The sequence below is a fragment of the Schistocerca gregaria genome, chromosome 2 (assembly GCF_023897955.1).
Source record: "Schistocerca gregaria isolate iqSchGreg1 chromosome 2, iqSchGreg1.2, whole genome shotgun sequence".
NCBI classification, from domain to species: domain Eukaryota; kingdom Metazoa; phylum Arthropoda; class Insecta; order Orthoptera; family Acrididae; genus Schistocerca; species Schistocerca gregaria.
In genome coordinates, this window is record NC_064921.1 from 978,872,713 (window position 1) to 978,895,689 (window position 22,977).

At 39.2% G+C, this 22,977-nt stretch overlaps 2 protein-coding genes across 2 annotated transcripts in view; one reads left to right on the plus strand and one right to left on the minus strand.

Moving 5' to 3' along the window:
* Positions 1-22,977, plus strand: part of LOC126335456 (nuclear protein localization protein 4 homolog) — a 296,607-nt gene that overhangs the window by 258,350 nt on the left and 15,280 nt on the right. The window contains exon 9 of the mRNA XM_049998748.1: positions 18,208-18,359. Coding sequence (XP_049854705.1) covers positions 18,208-18,359 — 152 coding nt within the window. The remainder of the gene's footprint in view (positions 1-18,207; positions 18,360-22,977) is intronic.
* On the minus strand, positions 12,955-18,210 carry LOC126335457 (uncharacterized). The gene is made up of 4 exons (XM_049998749.1): positions 17,806-18,210; positions 16,841-17,173; positions 16,566-16,724; positions 12,955-16,483 (listed from the first exon to the last, which is right to left on the minus strand). Exons 2-4 carry the CDS (start codon positions 17,171-17,173, stop codon positions 15,095-15,097), a joined length of 1,881 nt encoding a protein of 626 aa, XP_049854706.1. The 5' UTR covers positions 17,806-18,210; the 3' UTR covers positions 12,955-15,094.

Genomic DNA, 22,977 nt, shown 5'->3' on the forward strand with positions numbered 1-22,977 from the left:
TGTGCTGGCCATGCACCAAGGCATGTTACCCACAGGGTGATCCTCATTACCAACAAACACTGTCTGCCTGTGTCCATTCATGCGAATGGACAGTTTGTTGCTGGTCATTCCCACATAGAAAGTGTCACAGTGTAGGCAGGTCAGTTGGTAAATCACGTGGGTGCTTTCACACGTGGCTCTCCCTTTGATCGTGTACACCTTCCGGGTTACAGGACTGGAGTAGGTGGTGTGGGAGGGTGCATAGGACAGGTTTTACACCGGGGGCGGTTGCAAGGGTAGGAGCCAGAGGGTAGGGAAGGTGGTTTGGGGATTTCATAGGGATGAACCAAGAGGTTACAAAGGTTAGGTGGACGGCGGAAAGACACTCTTGGTGGAGTGGGGAGGATTTCATGAAGGATGGATCTCATTTCGGGACAGGATTTTAGGAAGTCGTATCCCTGCTGGAGAGCCACATTCAGAGTCTGATCCAGTCCCGGGAAGTATCCTGTCACTAGTGGGGCACTTGTGGGGTTCTTCTGTGAGAGGTTCTGGGTTTGAGGGGATGAGGAAGTGGCTCTGGTTATCTGCTTCTGTACCAGGTCGGGAGGGTAGTTGCGGGATGCGAAAGCTGTTTTCAGGTTGTTGGTGTAATGGTCGAGGGATTCAGGACTTGCCTTGGTGCACGGCCAGCACATCTTGGCACAGTGTTACACCGTCCGAGTTATCTGGATACTTCCCACCAACACCAACCTATCCGAACTCCGGAGATGGGAACTCGCCCTTCATTATATCCTCTCTTCTCGATATCCGCCACTCATACCTCACCTGTCTTTCAACAACTTCGTTGCCTCTGTACTTCCACCTCGACTGACATCTCTGCCCTTACTCTTTGCCTTTAAATATGTCTGCTTGTGTCTGTGTATGTGCGGATGGATATGTGTGTGTGTGCGAGTGTACACCTGTCCTTTTTTCCCCCTAAGGGAAGTCTTTCTGCTCCCGGGATTGGAATGACTCCTTACCCTCTCCCTTGAAACCCACATCCTTTCGTCTTTCCCTCTTCTTCCCTCTTTCCTGAAGAAGCAACCATCAGTTGCGAAAGCTAGTAATTCTGTGTGTGTGGTTTGTGTGTTTTGTTCATTGTGCCTGTCTGCCGGCGCTTTCCCGCTTGGTAAGTCTTGGAATCTTTGTTTTTAATATGTTTTACCCATGTGGAAGTTTCTTTCTATTTTATTTACATCATCAGAAGAAATATTGAATTTAATTGATGAAAGGAGAAAATATAAAAATGCAGTAAATGAAGCAGGCAAAATGGAATACAAACATATCAAAAATGAGATCGACAGGAGGTGCAAAATGGCTAAGCAGGGATGGCTACAGGACAAATGTAAGGATGTAGTGGCTTATCTCATTAGGGGTAAGATAGATACTGCCTACAGAAAAATTAAAGAGACCTTTGGAGAGAAGAGAACCACGTTTATGAATATCAAGAGCTCAGATGGCAACCCAGTTCTAAGCAAAGAAGGGAAGGCGGAAAGGTGGAAGGAGTATATAGAAGGTTTATACAAGGGTGATGTACTTGAGGACAATATTATGGAAATGGAAGAGGATGTAGATGAAGACAAAATGGGAGATACGATACTGCGTGAAGAGTTTGACAGAGCACTGAAAGACCTGAGTCGAAACAAGGCCCCCGGAGTAGACAACATTCCATTAGAACTACTGACGGCCTTGGGAGAGCCAGTCATGACAAAACTCTACCAGCTGGTGAGCAAGATGTATGAGACAAGCAAAATACCCTCAGACTTCAAGAAGAATATAATAATTCCAATCCCAAAGAAAGCAGGTGCTGACAGATGTGAAAAATACCAAACTATCAGTTTAATAAGTCACAGCTGCTAAATACTAATGCGAATTCTTTGCAGACGAATGGAAAAACTGGTAGGTGCGGATCTCAGGGAGGATCAGTTTGGATTCCATAGAAATGTTGGAACATGTGAGGCAATACTGACCTTACGACTTATCTTAGAAGAAAGATTGAGAAAAGGCAAACCTACGTTTCTAGCATTTGTAGACTTGGAGAAAGCTTTTGCCAATGTTGATTAGAATACTCTCTTTCAAATTTTAACGGTGGCAGGGGTAAAATACAGGGAGCGAAAGGCTATTTACAATTTTTACAGAAACCAGATGGCATTTATAAGAGTCTAGGGGCATGAAAGGGAAGCAGTGATTGGGAAAGGAGTGAGACAGGGTTGTAGCCTCTACTCGATGTTATTCAATCTGTATATCGAGCAAGCAGTAAAGGAAACAAAAGAAAAATTCGGAATAGGTATTAAAATTCATGGAGAAGAAGTAAAAACTTTGAGGTTCTCCGATGACATTGTAATTCTGTCAGAGGCAGCAAAGGACCTGGAAGAGCAGTTGAATGGAATGGACAGTGTCTTGAAAGGAGGATATAAGATGAACATCAACAAAAGCAAAACGACAATAATGGAATGTAGTCAAATTAAATCGGGTTATGCTGAGGGAATTATATTAGGAAATGAGACACTTAAAGTAGTAAAGGAGTTTTGCTATTTAGGAAGTAAAATAACTGATGATGGTCGAAGTAGAGAGGATATAAAATGTAGACTGGCAATGTCAAGGAAAGCATTTCTAAAGAAGAGAAATTTGTTAACATCAAGTATAGATTTAAGTGTCAGGAAGTCGTTTCTGAAAGTATTTGTATGGAGTGTAGCCATGTATGGAAGTGAAACATGGACGATAACTAGTTTGGACAAGAAGAGAATAGAAGCTTTTGAAATGTGGTGCTACAGAAGAATGCTGAAGATAAGGTGGATAGATCACGTAACTAATGAGGAGGTATTGAATAGGATTGGGGAGAAGAGAAGTTTGTGGCACAACTTGACTAGAAGAAGGGATCGGTTGGTAGAATGTGTCCTGAGGCATCAAGGGATCACAAATTTAGCATTGGAGGGCAGCGTGGAGGGTAAAAATCGTAGAGGGAGACCAAGAGATGAATACACCAAGCAGATTCAGAAGGATGTAGGTTGCAGTAGGTACTGGGAGATGAAGAAGCTTGCACAGGACAGAGTAGCATGGAGAACTGCATCAAACCAGTCCCAGGACAACAAGAAGGATTGAAAGGCAAGGCAGGAAGTCAGAATTCCTGGAAGGTTTGGAGAGGGTGATTTTGAGGAAGAGGAGGTGGGTCCCGCTGTGACGCAGGATGGAACTGTTCCAGGCAGGGTTCAATTTGGATAGTGTCTTGGGGAGTTGAATCATTAGGAGTAGGATTAGGATCATTTTTCTTCTTGCAAAGTGATATTTCCAGCAGAGAGTACAAGTGTAGGACAGTAAATCTTTGATGAGGGCTGTTTGGTTGAATCTGGGAGTGGGGCTGAAGGTGAGGCCTTTTCAAAGGACAGAGGTTTCGGATTGGGGGAGAGGTTTGGAAGAAAGGTTAACTACTGAATTAGGGTATTGTCGTTCCAGATTGTGTTGATTTGAATTTTGAGGTTTTGGGGGGAGTGGAGCTGGAAGTGGGAGATTGAGTAGATGGGAGAGACTGGGTCTGTGTGCAATGAGAGGAGGTTGAGGTTTGCTGGAAAGGTTGTGAAGGGTGAATGGGTGAGTGAGTTGCCTCTCCGGAGGTGGGAAACCAGAAGATTGGATAGTTTTTTGAGGTGGAGGGTGGCATGCTGTTCTAATTTGCGGTTGGCCTGTAGGATGATGCTCTGAACAGCCGGTGTGGATGTAGGAGAGGAAAGATTGAGGACTTTTATTAAGGATAGGAGTTGACGGGTGTGTTCATTGGCTGAGTTGATGTGTCGGTGAAGGATTAGGTGGGTGAGGGCAATGGATTGTTCAGTTTGGAACTGGTATAGGGACTGATGGAAAGAAGGGTTACAGTCAGAGATGGGAACTTTAAGTGTGAGCCCGTTGGGAGTAATGCCAAATGTCAGACAAGCCTGGGAAAATAAAATATGGGACCGTAATCTGGCTAGGGCGAAGGCATGTTTGCGGAGGGAATGTAAATAAAACTTAATGGGGTCATTGTGGGAATGTTGTGAGGGTGACATGGTATTAGAAGGTGGAAAGTGTGACATGAGGCTGAAATGAAATTATATATATATATATATATATTATCTTTCACAAACCAAGAGAAACTGCGAATAAGAAATATGAAGAGAACGATGTAGTTGTACACAAAAAGATATCCTGGCAACAATGAAAATTTAGCAAATTTACAAAAAAATTATTATTGGTAGGGCACTGGAATACAACACAAAGGATAAATAGCAACTCATAAATGAGAGGAGCAAATGAAATCGATTTTCTGGTTCTGACAGCTGTTACTTATAATCTACATGTTTGCTCCAGAGAAATTACAAGTGCCTCTGGAATAAGTCATCATTTATCATTTTACCAGCAGATTAACTGACATGATTACAAAAGACACATAGAGTTGTGTTGTTCTGTTCTGATACAACATTCTTTCTTTAGATGAAACTCCTTACTGAATGAAGTTACTTTTTACAAATAATGGAAAGCTGAAAGTAAAAAATATGCATTATTAGACTCAGAGGATCCACACTGGCTGAGGCACATCACCATCAGAGGGGGTGGAATCAGAATGTTCGATGTGGGATTATTAGAGACTATGTTATTGGTCCTTATTTCATTGAAGAAACCTTAATGGTTAAAAGAAATGCACAAGTTCTTACCAAAGTGCTACCCCCCTCTCCTAGAGAAAGATGTGCACGGTACCAGTATGATGGGTGTCCAAGACTACATGCTTGTGACCAGGAAAGTGCTCAGCCAACTTTTTCCTGTGTGTTGGACAGGACATGAAGATGTTGTCAGTTCTCTTGCAAGTTCACCAAACTTGATGTCACTGGTCTTTCTTCTGTGGGGTAAATTCAAAGATGAAATCCAAGCACAAATTCCGACAACCCAAAAGGATATAAAATATTACATCATTGTAGTATGGGGAATGATATTAAAGGAATCTTGTAAATAAATCCTGGAGTTCTTTCACAAGCAATTGTAAATGTGTACTCTATTAGACTGTGGGCATTTCAAACACTTGATGTAAATGGGATTTTAAGGACATGTTTATGACCACAGTATTTTGTGATTTCCTTTTTATTGGTGTTGCTGAAGTAATTTTTCAATGCAAGTATATATCTTGACATTAAACACATGTTACAAAGCTATTATTTGAAAATCTTCATACCTTAATTCCCTGTTATGCAGGCAGATACATTCAGTTTTTGATGTGCACCTTCCTTTCAAGTCTCTCAGCGAAATTAGCAGAACTGTTACGGTAGTTAACTGGTGACTCATCATTAAATGCAACATTCTTTGCCTTCCAGTAGGTATGTTGGTCCAACCATCTGTAGCCAAGTGTGATTGGTATCACATTTAAATTAAACTTTTCTCCACTGTTCCGCTGCAAATTGATCCCCTAGCTGTGTCAATCTGGTGCACCCCATCAGCCTGGTGTGGCAGTTCCGTATAACAATACAAACTTCTACATATGACAGTAATTGGTTTCAAGTTCAAAACAGGTAAAGTGTAAGATCTAAATATTGTTATTTCATTGAAACTGTTAATCATATTTTGAATAGTGAAACACCATAGAATTCGGCTCTTCTAGTACTATGTTACTAATGACAGAAATCATTATAGATCCATTGGAAAAAAATGAAGGTGGTACCAACCCCTCCATAATTATTGTAGGATGAAAAGAGACTATATGTCATTTAGTGAGGACTTTTTCACGATTCATGTGGGTGAAAACAGAATTATGATACCTTAAACGATTAAGTAAACATCTAGGTGAGCAACTTCTCGGAATCGCCCAGCATTTGTGGATTAGAATAAAAACAGCTACTTTGAAAATAGAGATTGCTATTCAGCTGTTGGTTTTATCTAATACTGCAAACAAAGCATTTGCTTGACTTTACATAGATCACTGTCAGCTTTCTGTATATTGGCAAAGTCATGATTGTTTAATGCAGACATTAGAATTATGCAGAGCTTACGTCCCTGAGACCAATTACTCTGAAAAATTGAAAGTTGCCAATAAGGTATGACATATTTCACTTGGTTTTTAAATACTTGAGAATTTTGTTTTCTGTTAGATGTCTACAGGTATCCTATTATAGACTTGTGTGCCATAACATAATTGTGGTCATTAAAATTGCAGCACTGGGAAGTGTAGCAAATGATGAAATTTTGCTTATTGTGCATATACAGAATAGTGGGAGGAATACATTATTAAATTTGTTGGTTATTCGGTGGTAGGCAGAGTGCGAAATTTAGTGCACAGAACTGCCTCCTCAGAGAGCAACAATGATTCTCATCTGGCTGAGCTTCAATTCAAACTGAACTTAGATGACAGATTTGGGTATGTCAATTCCCTGCTGCTTCAAATCTATGTCAATAGTACAACAATTGTAATGGTCAATGATTGGTGGTGTCCTGGTCTCTCAGCAACTGACGATCAGATATTTTTATAGTGGATAACAGATCTTGAGAATGTGGTGGCTAGGAAAAGTGAAAAAGCCTCTCTATCATAACAGTATGATCAGCATGTGGTCTTGCATTATTGTGCTGAAAGACAGTGTAATGGAGACTGTGAAGAGAAAACAGCAACTGGCCGTAAAACACCATAAATATAATGCCTGCTTTCCAAGCTGTGCAAGTGAGAGCCAATGGCACCTCACAGCATTACATCAGGTGCTGTGTCCTTACGATGACAACGAATGCAATCGAGCAACATTTGTTTTCCTGAGCCTGCACACTGGGATATGTTCCTTATGATGCTATATGCAGAGCCACGAATCATCTGAAAGGGCAACTTCAGTGTTGGCATTATGTGCACTACTGCAAGAGTATCTCTGCTGTCGTGTTGAGGGAAGCCATCACAATGCTGACAGCTTGTGATGTTCCAGATGCTGTCACACTGTCCATATGAATACTTGTCTTGCTGCAAACAATTCCATTTCTGTACTCAGTGCATGGGAAGTGGCTGTAGGATCCTCTATGGCCCACCAAACAATTAACTCTGTCCTCCGGCACTAGTTGTACAGGGCAATTGAGATATGGCATTAAGTTGAATGTGGTCCTCCTGAACCCACCAGTTCCATATTTGAATCACATTCATAGTATGCCAACCAACATGAGCATCAATATGGTGGAATGATAAACAGCAGTCTCAATACAAAAACAGCAGTCTCAATACACCACGGTCCTAATGCTGTCAGATTCTGATACAAGCTGTACCTGAATCGGAGTAACAAATTGACTGACAGCTCAATGTTTATGGGACAGTTAGCAACTGTGAAATTACTTAGGAAAGTGATGAACCTGATTTGATCCTGCAAAGAAAACTCAATACTGTCCATTTATGGGGAACTTTTGAATGTGTTCAGTACGGAATTGCTTAGCTGCTGCTACTGGAGCCATATTGTGTGTGCACGTAATGGCTAACTGATATTATCCATCCCCCTCCTTTCCCATGCTCACCTGCTAATCAATTTGTTATTCCGATCTGTTGTTGTTGTGATCTTCAGCTCAAAGACTGGTTTGATGCAGCTCTCCATGCTACTCCATCCTGTGCAAGCCTCATTGTCTCCAAGTAAATAACACAACCTACATCCTTCTGAATCTGCTTAGTGTATTCAGCTCTTGGCCCCCCTCTACAATTTTTGCCCTCCACGCTTTCCTCCAATACTAAATTGGTGATCCCTTGAAGCCTCGGAACATGCCCTACCACCAGATCTTTTGTTCTAGTCACATTGTGCCACAAATTCCTCTTCTCTGCAGTTTTATTCAGTACGTCCTCATTAGTTGTGTGATCTACCCATCTAATCTGAGCATTCTTCTGTAGCATCACATTTCAAAAGCTTCTATCCTCTTCTTGTCTAAACTATTTATCGTCCATGTTTCACTTCCATTCATGGCTACACTCCATACAAATACTTTCAGGAAATGCTTCTTGATACTTGAATCTATACTCAATGTTAAGAAAATTTCTCTTCTTCAGAAACGCTTTCCTTGCCATTGCCGGTCTACATTTCTCTCCTTCGACAGTCATTAGTTATTTAGCTGCCCAAATAGCAAAACTCATGTACAACTTTAAGTGTACAATTTGGAATCGCAGTCCCTCTGTATCACCTGATTTATTTCGACTACATTCCAGTATCCTTGTTTTGCTTCTGTTTATGTTCATCATATATCCTCCTTTCAAGACACTGTCCGTTCTGGTCAACTGTTCTTCCCGTTCTGGTCAACTGTTCTTCTGAGTCCTTTGCTGTCTCTTGACAGAATTACAATGTCATGGCAAACCTCACGGCTTTTATTTCTTCTCCCTGCATTTTAATTCCTACTCCAATTTTTTCTTTTGTTTCCATTACTGCTTGCTCAATATACAGATTGAATAACGTCGGGGATAGGCTGCAACCCTGTCTCACTCCCTTCTCAACTACTGCTTCCCTTTCATGCCCCTTGACTCATAACTGCCATCTGCTTTCTGTACAAATTGTAAAGAGCCTTTCACCTCCTGATTTTAAGCCTTGCCACCTTCAGAATTTGAAAGAGAGTATTCCTGCCAACATTGTCAAAAGCTTTCTCTAAGTCTACAAATGCTATAAACATAGCATCTTCTAAGATCAGTCGTAGGGTCGGTATTGCCTTGCATGTTCCTATATTTCTACAGAATCCAAACTGATGTTTCCTGAGGTCGGCTTCCACCAGTTTTTCCATTCACCAGTAAAGAATTCGTTGTAGTATTTAAACCATGATTTATTATTGATAATCCAGTAATTTTCACACCTGTCAACACCTGCTTTCTTTGAAATTGAATTATTATATTCTTCTTGAAGTCTGAGGGTATTTCACCTGTCCCAAACATCTTGCTCGCCAGATGAAAGTGTTTTGTCATTGTTGGCTCTCCCAAGGCTATCAGTAGTTGTAACAGAATGTTGTTTATTACTGAGGCCTCATTTCGACTTAGGTTTTTCAAGTGCTCTGTCGAATCCTTGACCCAGTATCATATATCCCATCTCATCTTCATCTACATCACCTTCCCTTTCCAAAATATTGCCCGCAAGTACATCAGCCTTCCTTTCTTTGCTTAGGACTGGTTTTCCATCTGAGCTCTTGATATTCATACAGGTGGTTCTCTTTTCTCCAAAGGTCTCTTCAGTTTTCCTGTACGCAGTATCTATCTTACCCCCTAGTGATATATCATTCTACATCGTTACATTTGTCCTCAAACCATTCGCGCTCTGCCATTTTGCACTTCCTGTCAATCTCATTATTGAGATGTTAGTACTCCTCGCCTCCTTCATTTACTGCTTTTATATACTTTCTCCTTTCATCAGATAAATTCAATATACCTTGTGTTACACAAGGATTTCCACTAGTCCTTGCCTTTTCATCTCTCAAAGCTACCCATTCTTCTTCTACTGTACTCCTTATGCATGTTCTTGTCAATCGTTACCTAATGCTCCCTCTGAAACTCTATACAACCTCTGGTTCTTTCATTTATGCAGGTCACATCTCCTTAAATTTCTACTTTTTTGCTGTGTCTTCAGTATTAATCTGCAGTGCATAACCAATAAATTGTGATCAGAGTCCACATCTGCCCCTGGAAATGTGTTACAATTTAAAACCTGGTTCCTAAATCTCTTTCTTACCATTATATAATCAATCTGAAATCTTTCAGTGTCTCCAGGTCTCTCCACGTATACAACTTTCTTTCATAATGTATGTTTAGGCATTTCTGTCACACATGAGCTTCTCGCAAACAAACAACATCCAAATGTGATTTTTGAATTACAAATGTGCTAATCTTTCCCTATACACAAAATGTAGGTGGCATTACTCCTGTCTACTTTCTATGCTTGCGCTGAAATTCTAGTTGTTGCATATGAAAGGATGTAGTGCACTTGATGCAAATTTGACATTTATAGCATGTTGTCTTTATAGTGCTACAATTTTAATGGCAGTCAGTGTATAAAACTTCATTCTGAACCTTAGACAGAAATGCATAGTCTATGTAGAAATTATTTCAACTCTTTAATGAATGAGCACACTGTAAGGAGACAGGAGTGCGTGCATGTGTGTGTGTGTGTGTGTGTGTGTGTGTGTGTGTGTGTGTGTGTGTGTGCACGCGCGCGCGCATGTTTCTCCTACAGCTTAAGAAAGGAATTCCATTCTGAAAGAAGGTAAAGCTCTTACCTTTTGTATGTGTATCTGTCGACAACACAGCGCTTCTGCCTTTTGGTGAGTCATCTCTTTTATTTGTTATTCTCAATCAGAACTTTCCGTACATGTTGTAACTGTTATTGTATTTGTGAACTGCACGGTCATCATAAATTGAGTCACGTTATTAGCCACAAATACCATAAGGGCCTCTTCATTATGTTCAGTTACTAACTTTACAGAATTTTTTTCTTTAAACCTCTCTAGAATAAATACTCTTTTGACTTATCCATCTGGATGTCTAGGAACTAAACACATATACCTTTGACGTGGCATTCAGCAGGCACAATACATAATGAGACCTAAATGTGTGTGTACAGTAGTCAGTGTTGCAGTCTATTGTTAGATATCTTCTTGATCCTTATTGATGTCACATGGAGCAATCTACCGTCACTTCTTTTACAGTATCTCTTCCTCATTATGTCACTGTTGCTGGACATACACAGCACCCATCAGTTTGATAGATTACCTTGCTGTTACAAAGCAGTTTTCAGCTGTTGCCCTGAAAGTGACACACTGTTCAAAAGCACTTGGCAAAGAAAACTGGCTGTCTCCAAGACCCAAGTATTTTTTATATCCATACAAAAGTGGGAAATTAAAATAATTTGCAAGCAGCGCATCTCAGACTGAGGCTTGTTTGCAATATGCTTTATCATCTTACTGTTACTTTCAGGTTTTGCTTCTCACAACAAAGTTATACTGGCAATATTCTGGACATCAACTGTAGGTCGTGTATTCTAACTCATCACACTTCACCGTGTCGGACACGATGTTCAGGACTTTGTGGGCAACAATATGAACTTGAGTACGCAGGACTCATGTTTGACTCTTGCAGAACTCACATTTGTTGCCTATTTATACTTGTTTTCTTTTTCATTGCTATTACACAAATCTCTTTGAAATTACAGAAATTTTCAATTGTCACCTTCACTTTCTGAAGACATTAACTTTTTGCACTGCCTTATTCTTCAAGAAAACTGATAGTGAGAAATATTCATGTGCTAATGCAGTAAGAAATTCAAATTTCACACTATACTACTACTTTCTTTCCACGGAATTTTCTCTTTCTTTTCTAACAAAACACAATTTTTTTAACTTCATTGTTACTCTTTTTTTCATTAATTGCAACACACCTGCTTTGTTGCCGTTTCAATTAATAAAGAACTATGACATCAATTAATAAAGAACTATGACAGATACAGTGAAAATAAAACATGTATTGCAGACAGCGTAAAGGCTCACCTCTATTTAGTCATGCCAGTATGTAGTTGCTTCATCACGTTTTGTATAAACATGTAGAAGTGTAGCTGAAATGACCGTAAGCTAGAAAACACACACACACACACACACACACACACACACACACACACACACACTCGCTGTGTTTCCTGGTACTGGATCCGACTGTCAGGTGCTTGTTCGTGTTTTCTACTTCTGAAAAAAGATTTTGTCCAGAAGTGAGCAGCATTGCATCCTTCCCTTATTGCAGTGTATTATACTGTACAGTGTATAAAGACCAAATCCAAATGTACACTAACATGAACTGCTTATTTAGTACGCCATTGTGTTATATAGTGCTGGCTGCTTAATTTACCATCATACCCAGAGAAAATAAATATATGTGCATTGTCTGGCATTTTTAGTTCAAGATTTGAGTATTGAAATTTTTGTATCAGGTGAGATTTTAGAAATACCCATATCTGTTTGCTGACAGTCATTTTCAAATCTGTTCCCAAGAACTCTTAATGTTCTAGATTTTAAGGAAAGTTTCCCCCCTTTGCCTTTTCCAGTTTAGGAAAACTGCTTATAAAAATGAAATTTCCTGAAAATGCAGTTTCACCTGCCACTATAAAATCTGTATTAGGAAATCCTCAAAACTGCTCAGTTTTTGAAAATGTAATTGGTTTGATAAAAAAATCTTCTTCATCCGTCGTGCTTGATGGTATATATTTTATCTGCCTGATTACATTATATTAGTGTGACTGTTCACTTTTCTACTTGTAGTGTAGAGCAATTAGAAAGATTTATGTCCACAGCTAAATTTACAAGGGAAACTAAAATACAAGCATGCCGAGTTGTTGTGAGATTTATCAACTGACCCCAATGTAATTAAGCAGAAGTTCACCACCAACCCCCAGTATCTCTGTTATTTTTGGAATCGTAAAAACTTGTCATCTGTGAAAGTAACAAGCAATGTCATTTTGTGACAACTGGGCAAACCGATGTAACAAAAGTACGCATGAAAATTGCATTTGTGGTTTTTATGTCTTAGAGAGGAGAAAAAAGAAATTGCATCTACATATACCTATTGTGTGAGGTCTACTAACACATTGATATTAAAAAGAATACACCATCAGTGATGTACACATTCTGGCAATAAAAAAGTGTTCTGCATGAAATACAACTTTGTATGAGTTAGTCATCCCACACTGCTTTTGGAGACAACTTGTAACAACACATTTTCAGATGTGTTATAAATGTGAGTTGTTCTTTAAACTGACACTATATTTGTGTGGCAAAAAAAAGCAATTTTTTCAGTAACTTACATTTTTCTTCCTTTCCTCTTTAACATGCTTTTCACACCAGTTACATACAAGTTTAAGTAGAATGTGCCATGATCTTCTGAATTGTTGAAGTGGGAAGGAGAGGAAACAGGAGTGTGGGTGGTAACAAATATTTTTTTTAAAAAAAAGTAACAAGCAGTTTTCCCATTATGCTTGTATTTCCATCGAACGGAGCTACACGAGATTTATCACAAAATTTTTAAGGCACTTTCTCAGTGCAACAATGAATGATATCGCAAGATGATCAATGACGTTCCTCATAGGGAGTTTCCTTTAACAATGTAATTGGCACAGCGCTGCCTTTTTCTTGCACAGTTACTTGATATGGCATAGTGTTGCCTTGACATGACAGCTTGGTCTGGAATGTGTTCTTTCGTTCCATGCCTTCATGGCACAGTATGGCACTAGAAGCTCATGCCCACATAGATTTTGTAAAGAATACACACAGAGAGAGGAAAAAAAAAATAATAATTGAGGAGACGAGCTACATTTAAGTACTACGACAGTGCCAGGAACACGTTCTGTATACTTTGATTTCACTTAGGTACACAGACTTATAATACTTTGTTAATTATATTTTTGGACGTTTAACAAGGATGTTTCTTATGACATTTTAACAATACATTTTGTTACCTTCTTTGTTACTCATCTATCTATGAGCTACAAAGTTAACACCACTGTCATAAAACTAGGGAAGCATTCTGCAGCTAAGATTATAAGGCACAAATAAGGATGGTTTTCTGATGGTAATTTTTGGATAATTTTATCCTGACAACCAGTTACCAAAACAAACATCACTTGTATAAATGAAATTCCTGTCACATGTAACTTATGCATTATGCAACCTTCGTGCAGTGACAGACAGCATTGGCATTATTGTGCACAATTTACACTTGATAAATGGTTGTCAACAGTCAACATGGACTTTAAATATAATGTAACTTTTAAACATACAAATATATTTTCTAATTTAACAGAAAACTGACAGGTGGTATCGTATTGCAACACCGCAAATTGTAAAAAAAGGAGAAAAAATAACTTTTCAATTTGTAGATCTCAGCTTACAAATGTCTTTCACTATAACTAAAACAAATTCTTGGAGAAAAACTTGAGGATAAAGTTGTTCATCCAATTACAGGGCAATGCTTATCTTTACATCCCCAGAGGACATTCTGTACATCTGCAGTTATGCATTCCATCTAAAAGAAACGACGTTGTTACAGTTGTTCTGAAATAGAGGTATAATACACACGTAATACGAAATGGATCCATCGTACATTTTCTCTGTTCATCTAAAAAATAAACTAATGCTTACGATAACGATTTCGAAACGACGATTACCAGGCAACGATTAAAAAGATGCACCTGATGTAATATATTCATCTATTCTACATTCGAAATTCAACAGACACCGGTAAAGTGATTGCGGGTGGACGAACAGTTATTCGGCAGAATCACGATTACTGAGAAGGAATGAATGCGAGTACATTTACGCTTCGATAGTTTCGAACTTCCAAAAATCTTCGAAGAATCGGAGGGAAGAATACGACTCAAAAAAGAAATCAAATAAAAAAAAAGAAAAGCCTTCTTTCAAATTCACACGTGTGGGCACGCACGCACGCACACACACACACACACACACACACACACACACACACACACACACACACACACACACACCTATCACTTCCTTTAGTTAGCCGTTAAGTTTTCTACCTATTTAGGCCCTTATAATTCCACACTTGAGATCAACCATACGAAGTCTGAAGAGTCCTTCCCCCTTTCCTTTCAAAGGAAAAAACTGAACAAAAACAAACAAAAAAAAACTCTAGTGTATGGCAAACATAAGCAAAGCTTCTATACACAATAGGAAAAGATTCAACAGAAATACTCTTCCCCAAAATAAGAATAGTCTTGCCACTTCTACTTTTTGTACATTCACCTACTGTGGATGCATCTCTAAAGAATAACTAATTCAGCTTTAGATAGCTGAAATTTTTTTTCTTTTTTTTTTTAACAACTTGCTGCAAAATGTGTAGCGATTGGATTTTGAGACGTATATATATATATGTGTGTGTGTATACATATATATGGATATATTTATATTCGTTCATCACGGATAAAACCCCCCACCCTGCGTCAGCTTTATGTAAACTACACACGTAAGACAGACTACCCCATATATGTTTTACGATCTTCTTTGCATATAATTGGCAATATGCTTTAGACTCCGGTCAACTCAAAATAGCGTAATATTTGCGAGTATTTTTTTCTTCTTACAACTTTCCACACTTGGTAATCACGATGGTTTTAGTCGGCTTTCCCGTCTGATCGCCAAATGTGGAAATTTTTTCAACAAGTTCAAGACCTTCAATAACATGCCCAAAGATTCCCGTGAAGCCTCTCATCTCCTGCAAGATGATCCGGAACTGTGATCCAACCATCCCGAGGTTGTCATGACGTTTTTGTGTACGGCGCATTCCCACAGCACCCCGCACAGCTGGGAATTTTGTATCATCAGGCATAAAATAACCGTCCTCAAAAATAGAACGCCCTCCTCTACCATTGTTGAGCTCAAAATCTCCAGTAATTACAGACTCTCCTTCCCAGCACTGGAAAACAGCACAACCTTTGTAACTCACACCCATTTCCCCTGTACAAAGTACCCCAAAATTTTTCGCCATTTTTGGAGCAGCATCAGGACGAACCTCAATTACAATACGCCCTTGCGGAGTCCCGTTGACATCAATGTTAAAGTAGTAAAGAGGGTACGGTCCAGTCGGGTTACGAACGTTGAGCGGAACAACAGGTTGTGGCGGTGACTGGACCTGGACAGCTACCACTCCCCCATCTTGAGCATATGGAGGTGGTGGCGGAGGTTGCGCATGGGGGGGAAGAGCAGGTGGTGGTTTCCCTGGCCCGGCCTGCTGGGGCGGAGGTGCAGCTACCATAACGTGTTGCGGAGGAGCTGCAACTAGGTGATGCTGTGGGGGCATGGCAGTAGCATTTGGCGGGTGATGTGGGTGGTATTCAACAGTTCCATTCTGCTGTAAATGGTGCTGTTGCTGCTGCTGCTGTTGTTGTTGCTGCTGCTGCTGCTGTTGTTGTTGTTGTTGTTGCTGCTGCTGCTGTTTTGTTAACACATGGCGGGAGTACAGCTGCGACATACAGTAATTAGCAAGGAATAGGATAGGGTTATTCTGAGCAGTTGTGGCATGGTGTGCTTGTGGTGGGAGTCGTCCTGACTGTCCTCCAGCTACAACAGCAGGGGGTTCGCCAGAGTGAATGCCTGCCAAGGCCTGCTTCAGCAACCCAAAATCAAACACAACACCTGAATTCCCAATGAGGTCGTCGAGCTGACATTGTAGGTACATTTCGTGGTACTTGCCCTGCAGTCGTTGCTTCTCGAGTGCAAGCGAGGCGTACAGTGCGTGGGCTGCAGCAGGACCGTCTACAGCAGCTAGGCCTCCTCTTGCCTTTGCTAAAGCTTCACGTGCTTCAGCCACCTCTGGTACATGGCTCCAACCTGACTGTAGATCTGTTTCCACATGTGTCTTCAGCGTTACACATGCTTCCAAAACCTTGAGCAAGAAGTCACGCTGTTGCATTGCCAAACGCTGTATTTCACCCAGCATCTTGCTCATAGCATGAAGTTCATTGTGCACCTACATACAAAAGACCATTTCAGTCACACACATACAAACACCAGTAAAGTCTACTTATTGAGATTTCAAAGAATTACTGTACCTCAGTAACAAGCTGATCCTTCGCTTCAGCCTGTGATTTTATTTGATGGCCAGGATGTTCCTGCTGTGTGGCACACGCGCGACACATAGCAGCACAACATGTGTGGCACCAGAGAGCAAGAGGCATTCCATGTGTGTGACAGTTTTCACTTGGAAGAACCTATATTTTGAAAGACAAAACACATGAAACCTATGGCTGATGACAACTGTACTTGTGCAGCATAATTATGAAAGACATGTTGATTTATGTAAGATTACTTCATAAAGTCTCCTTACCTTGCGATCCTTGTCTGGGGGCTTGTTGCCACCCACAGCATTACTGCCACTACCAGGTCCAATCTTAAGGGCAGTTAAATTCTTTGTTAGTGTCAAGACTGCACCATATGTCTGCAGAGTATCCGCACCCTGCTCGCCAAGTTCAGTTCGTTTCCAGCAGTGAACACAGTAAACCTCACGCCCCTTCATCAGTGCAGTTTGGATACATTTGAGGCAGAAGTAGTGTTTGCAACTTAGGAACTTCGGGCACAAGTCAGAATCATTAAATTTCTGCTTGCAGAACGTGCATAGCGTCAGTTCCTCGAGTTCTGGCACAGCTCCTGGTTCCATCATCTGCAAGTACAAGTTTTATATCATAATTGGCAAACAGTTTAAGTAATTGAAATCCGATGACAACCATATTTTCATTTGATCTAAATAATATTTCCATCAAATAGCTGATTTGTTAAATATTGTAACGTATATTAAGCAAACTTTAGTAGTTTTGTGCACAGTGTCACCTAAGTTTTGAATGGTTTAAAAACTTAATCGTGATTCTCATATCGCGAAGTAACTTATATTTTCTACAGTTCAAGTAACAAATTCCTTTATTTGGCATAAAGGCATCAAATGCTAAATTTGAATGACAAAAACAACTATTGGTTCTCTGTTGTTATCAGATGGAAAAAGTCTGCAAGTAAGAAGCCAGCAAATTATAGTGGTTTAGATATATTCTGAAAGATATGTAACCCCGTAAACGTAAATTTCATTCACCAGCGACGGAAAATTCAAATCGTGGAACGTCGTAAGAGGGTACATAAAAAGACAAGACATTGTTTCTGTGCGTCACTCGTGTAAACACAACATGTCAGTAAGTGCTTTAACTATTATTATCATGTCTTAACGATGTGTAAACCTCAACAGATTTTTAACAATGAAATTAACTAAAGATTCTATTTAAGCTGATGTTTGGTGATGTATCATACCGTGTTTATCGTTTTGCTGCTTCAGCAAAAAACTAGGATCCGTGAGATGGAATATACGTGAAGTAGCGACCGAGCTACAACGAACAAACGCACTAATCGATGCGTTTTGAGCGACTACGCAATGCTTCCGAAGAACGATAGAGAGGCATTTATAATTTACATTACGAAAAATAGCCGTCACCGGCTTCTATACGTCTCTAACTTCCAACATTATGCCACATCATGATGTTTGCACTGAACCACTTGGCATGGCGGCCGATGTTACTGCTTGAAACGTTCAGCGAATCGTGCGCCATCTATCGACGAATTTCTGTATTATCTCTCCGTTGCCATCTTGCTATTCGAGTTAAAATTGGCGGTTGTTTGAATGTTGTCATTTAACTTAATGTCTATGTTTTACAGGAGAAAGATGGTTATGGTAATGAAGTATCAAGATTGGCTCGTCCCCTTCCGGTCGAATATCTTCTAGTGGATGTGCCAGCGTCCACTCCATTAATTCCTCTGTATACGTTCTACGCCAGTGATACCATACAAGCTTTTCCCGTTGAAAACAGGTGAGTACTAATATTGGAATTTATGCGCTTTGCGTTCTGACATCGTCGTACCTGCAAATTTCAGTAAATCGTAAAAAAATTATTCATTATCTTCTGACACTTTCTTGGCTCAGTCTTGGCAGTATTACTTAAAAATTGTGCGCGTGCATATATACACACACACATGAGGAGCTAGTTTCAAATCACGATACTTTCGTTCGAATATTGAGTGGTTGGCTTATTACATTCTAACACTGATTGCGTATATACCATAACGTTGATGGACTCGACACGCTTTGCAATCACAACGACCCCTCCTTCAAATTAACTATCAGTTGGCAAATTTAAGTTCGTGAAACAGATTGTTTACTTGCCCGGCGAATAAATCGAAGAAAATTTTCTGGATAGAGATAAGTGTAGACACAGATTTTGTAGAAGGCGACAGCAACACTGATTTGCGTGTCAATATTCAATAGTCAGATTCTTGAAAGTGTGGCCAATATGCCATTAACATTTTTTTAAAAAAAGCACTACACCGGATCTTCGTTACACCTGACGGCAGATTGTACGAGACTTTTAAATAAGATGTATATTTAAAATTTAGAAAATATTGGAGAACTCTTATCTTCATTCGAATCGTCCATACGTTTGAATTTCTCTTTACACCACCATCCATCTCCCCTCCTTTTATCCTCAGGCATCGACTCGTGAGAATATTGAAGATTACACACATTAGCAAGCAGGAGAGACATGCATAACGTTTAGATATGAATGTACGGTTTGTAAACATTGACTGTACTGTCTCAGAAATAAGCATAACACTAAAAGAGAAGTAAGTGTGTGTGTGTGTGTGTGTGTGTGTGTGTGTGTGTGTGTTACATTACATTAGTTGTAGTGATTAAATATAAGAGTTTCGTGAAGATACTCTTCAATATAAGAGTTTTTGCGTAAGCATTTAAATCATTTTGAGTAAGAATAGTCATAAAGCCTTGATGTACATACATACATACATACATACATGCAGGCTGTCATTTGTGTCATATTTTTAACTTTCCTCTCAGTATTCTGTAAACTTCAGTCATTATACTTGTACTTGATAAGATACAATGAAAAAAATCTGTATGGAAGTTTCCACATTTAGCAGTCCGATGTGTTTTTTTATCTAAGGGAATATGTAATATTTTAAAGCTAAAAATAAATTGATCTGCTTAAAAGTGCAAATAAATTCTAAAATTTATCATCAAGTTAGGTGGCAAAATGGTTATACGGGATGTGAATTCTGTAGGACGTTGATTTAAATACCTACCCAGGCATCCTGATTAGAGTTTTGGATGCTGCTTAAGGAAAATGTGTGGATAGCTCCTTTGAAAAAGATGGGACTGATTTCCTTCTGCTATCCAAATTGTTTCTCCTTGCTCTCCCCCCCCCCCCCCCCCACCCCCCGCCCCTCGCCAAGTGACTTCATCGGCGACCGGGCATGAAATCATAATATATCTTTCAACATTGATTACTTTTTTAAAAGATTATCGAGTAAACAAGGAAGCACAAGATAGATCACCAGTGGGATACTTTTTTTAAGACCAATAATGCTTTATCGAGGATTTTTGAAAATTCCATGATTACCAAAAAGCTCAAGACAGGGCCCAGAAGGTGACAGCGCACACACGCATTACCTCTGTTTTAGACATTAATTCTTTGAGCTTCTTGCCTTTCTTTTTGGCATTTTCCTGTTGGGGGATTCCATTTTCACGGGTGGGACAGTTGAACTGCGTTTTTCAACAGTCAGATGCTGATATAACATAAAGTATAAATAGAAATAAAGTAAAAATTGACTGGTTGCCTTACAAATAATTGTTTCACCTTCCCTTTAAATCTGAATGTCAGAAGTTTACAAATTGAGCTGTTATTCATCTTTAAAACTTTGTCACGGGTGGGACAGCAAATAGACATAGCATTGAATAACCACCAACATTTTAGAAGAATTCTGTGATTTGTGCACTTATTTTCTTTTGAAAATATTGATTCACATTAATAAAACAATTCTCTACATGACATAATATCAATAAATATTAGATTAGAAATAATTAGTTACAATAATTGCAATCAAAGACTGTCACAGATGGGACTCATGTGAAGTACAATCTTCTCTCTCTCTCTCTCTCTCTCTCTCTCTCTCTCTCTTTTATGTCAGTTAGCTATGAATCGGTAGGTAACAAATACTTATATACTTAGAGGGCACTTTAGGTTTTAATAACTTTGCAGAACATTTTTGTTGCTTATAAATAATATAAATTTCGGTATAGTATTAGTTTACAGTTCACAGTACTTAATTATTTCACTTGAAGAATGTGCCTCGTTGAAAAAATACACTTGACCTCTCACCCACTTTCAAAAACATCTAAATTGTTGGGAAACTCATAATATAAGGTGTCCCTAACATGTTTGACTTTTGGTTTCAGGAGAATAGCAAGAACTTGTTTAAACTCTATGTAGGATACATCCTGCTCGTCAGCTTTAAATACCTTTGCTGAGTCCCCAACAAATCGCATACATATAATCTGTATTTCCCCATTGTCTTCTACACTTCTCTGTGCAATTGCAGCATATCTGTATGTAGTGGATTTCTTTCTTGCAGTTTGGAACTCAACTAAAATAAATGTTCCTGGCCTGATTTGTTCCACAGCTGGTTCTGAACCTGTAACTTCTTGGGAATTGGGCATCAACAGGACATCAGGATATGATTCCTCATCACTCATCTCAGAATCTGTGTAGATTAGTGAATATATGTTGGGTGAAAGTGGGAAAACCTCCACTTTCTCTAAATCTGATTTTAGGAAAGTTCTACCACATACTAGGTTACAGGTATTGTAACTATTGAAGTAATGCTTGCAGCAAATATCTTTTATTTTTTAACAGCTTTTCAGCAGCTATCCAGAAGGTCTCTGTTTTTATCAACATGATCTTTTGTCAGAAGAAGAAAGTTTATTCCAGAAACAGATGATTTGGCACAGTCTAAAAATTCCTGTGCATTGCTGATGATGACTTTTCTTTGCTTAACTTTATTCCAAACAGCCCTTTTTGTTACAGCTCCACTGCCATCCACTGCACCTTTCCCATGTGATGTTGCAAAGAAAAACCATTCTCCAGACACTCCAAAGTCTTAAATCATGTAGCAGAGGTTAGAAATGGTGAATTTGTTCTTAAATTGACCTGCACAACCATCAGAAAAAATTCGTATCGAGATCAAATTGGGAACCTCTTGTTTCACCTTACTTATTATACTCTTCAAACATGCATAAACTGAGTACTTGTCGTGGCACAGTTCATCGTTCACATTTGCAAATGACTGTACCCCTGTTTTCATCCAAACACAAATAGTGACCACTGTTATCTATGTATGACTCCAGTGGGCACTTTGTATCTCATCTTGTGCCAGTGCTACATAGTTTTCTGCAAAATCTATTTGCAATATCACTTCATCATCACTAACTGATGCTTTCATGGTCTTGAAAGCTCCAGGTTGTATCCTTTTGACAAAGAAGTGCTCCTTGAATGTTTTTAGTTGAGACTGAAGTTCAGAGAGAGCTTCACAAAGTGTTCCACTGGTAGTAGTCTGTTTAGGGTGACACTCATGTTCGGTCCATTTTCTCCAAGATGATATGTCACACAAATCAAAACTTTTCATCTATTAATGTGTGTAAATTCATGATGCATTTCTTGCATTGACTTGTCATGCATATTTCACTTTTTACATCACAGCAAACAAGATTCATAAGGTGAGTGTGAGTAGCAGGGAAACTAGTTATTTCTTTGTGAATGGCTTCAATGATTAAGTTGAAGTTAGCATGATATCTGCATACACATACATTGTGAGGCTTTTGAGACGTTAGAACAACATTTTTAGGCCGCAACTCGTAGAATTTTGAAATCTTGATATCAATATCTGGATTGTCTTGCCTAAAAAGAAAAAAATGCTTCCTTAACTGTCATATTCATGTGACGTTTCTGCGAGCTAATTCTTTTCCCAGTTTCATGGTCTACAATAGACTTTACATCCTTTATACCAGGTGTCTGCCTGCTGATTTCATCATTTGTGAAAAAAAAAATTGTATTTTGAGCAGATTATGACCTGTAAGTTTACGAGATGGCTTCTTCACTACTGGGAAAATCTGCTTTACTACCTTTTTAGGTAAGCTTTCACTTAAAAACATTTTTATTACTGCTGGTTTTTTTTTTAGGGGCTTGAAGGAAGCACCTTCTTTACCCGGGAAAACAGCTTTGCCAAGGGATTGAGGACATTTATATGATCCTAACTGGGAAATACAGGTCTCAGACTGATCTTCAATTGATACTGATTTTAGTTCAAGTCTGTACTTCCTTTTACTTTCAGCTTCCTTATTTCGATATTCTGATAAAGATTTTTCACTGGAGGATACCTTCATCTTCATATTTTCCCTTCTTCTTTTATCCCGCTCTCTTTTTCTTTATGGACATTGTACTTGCTGGTATCTTTCTTCAGTTTTTCTCGAAGTTTTCTCATACGTTCTGCTGATGATGTTACCCCACTTTCTGAATAAACAGTAAGTTTTTAGTTAGTGTAAACCATCAAAGCACTTGTTGTATCAACCAATTTAACTTA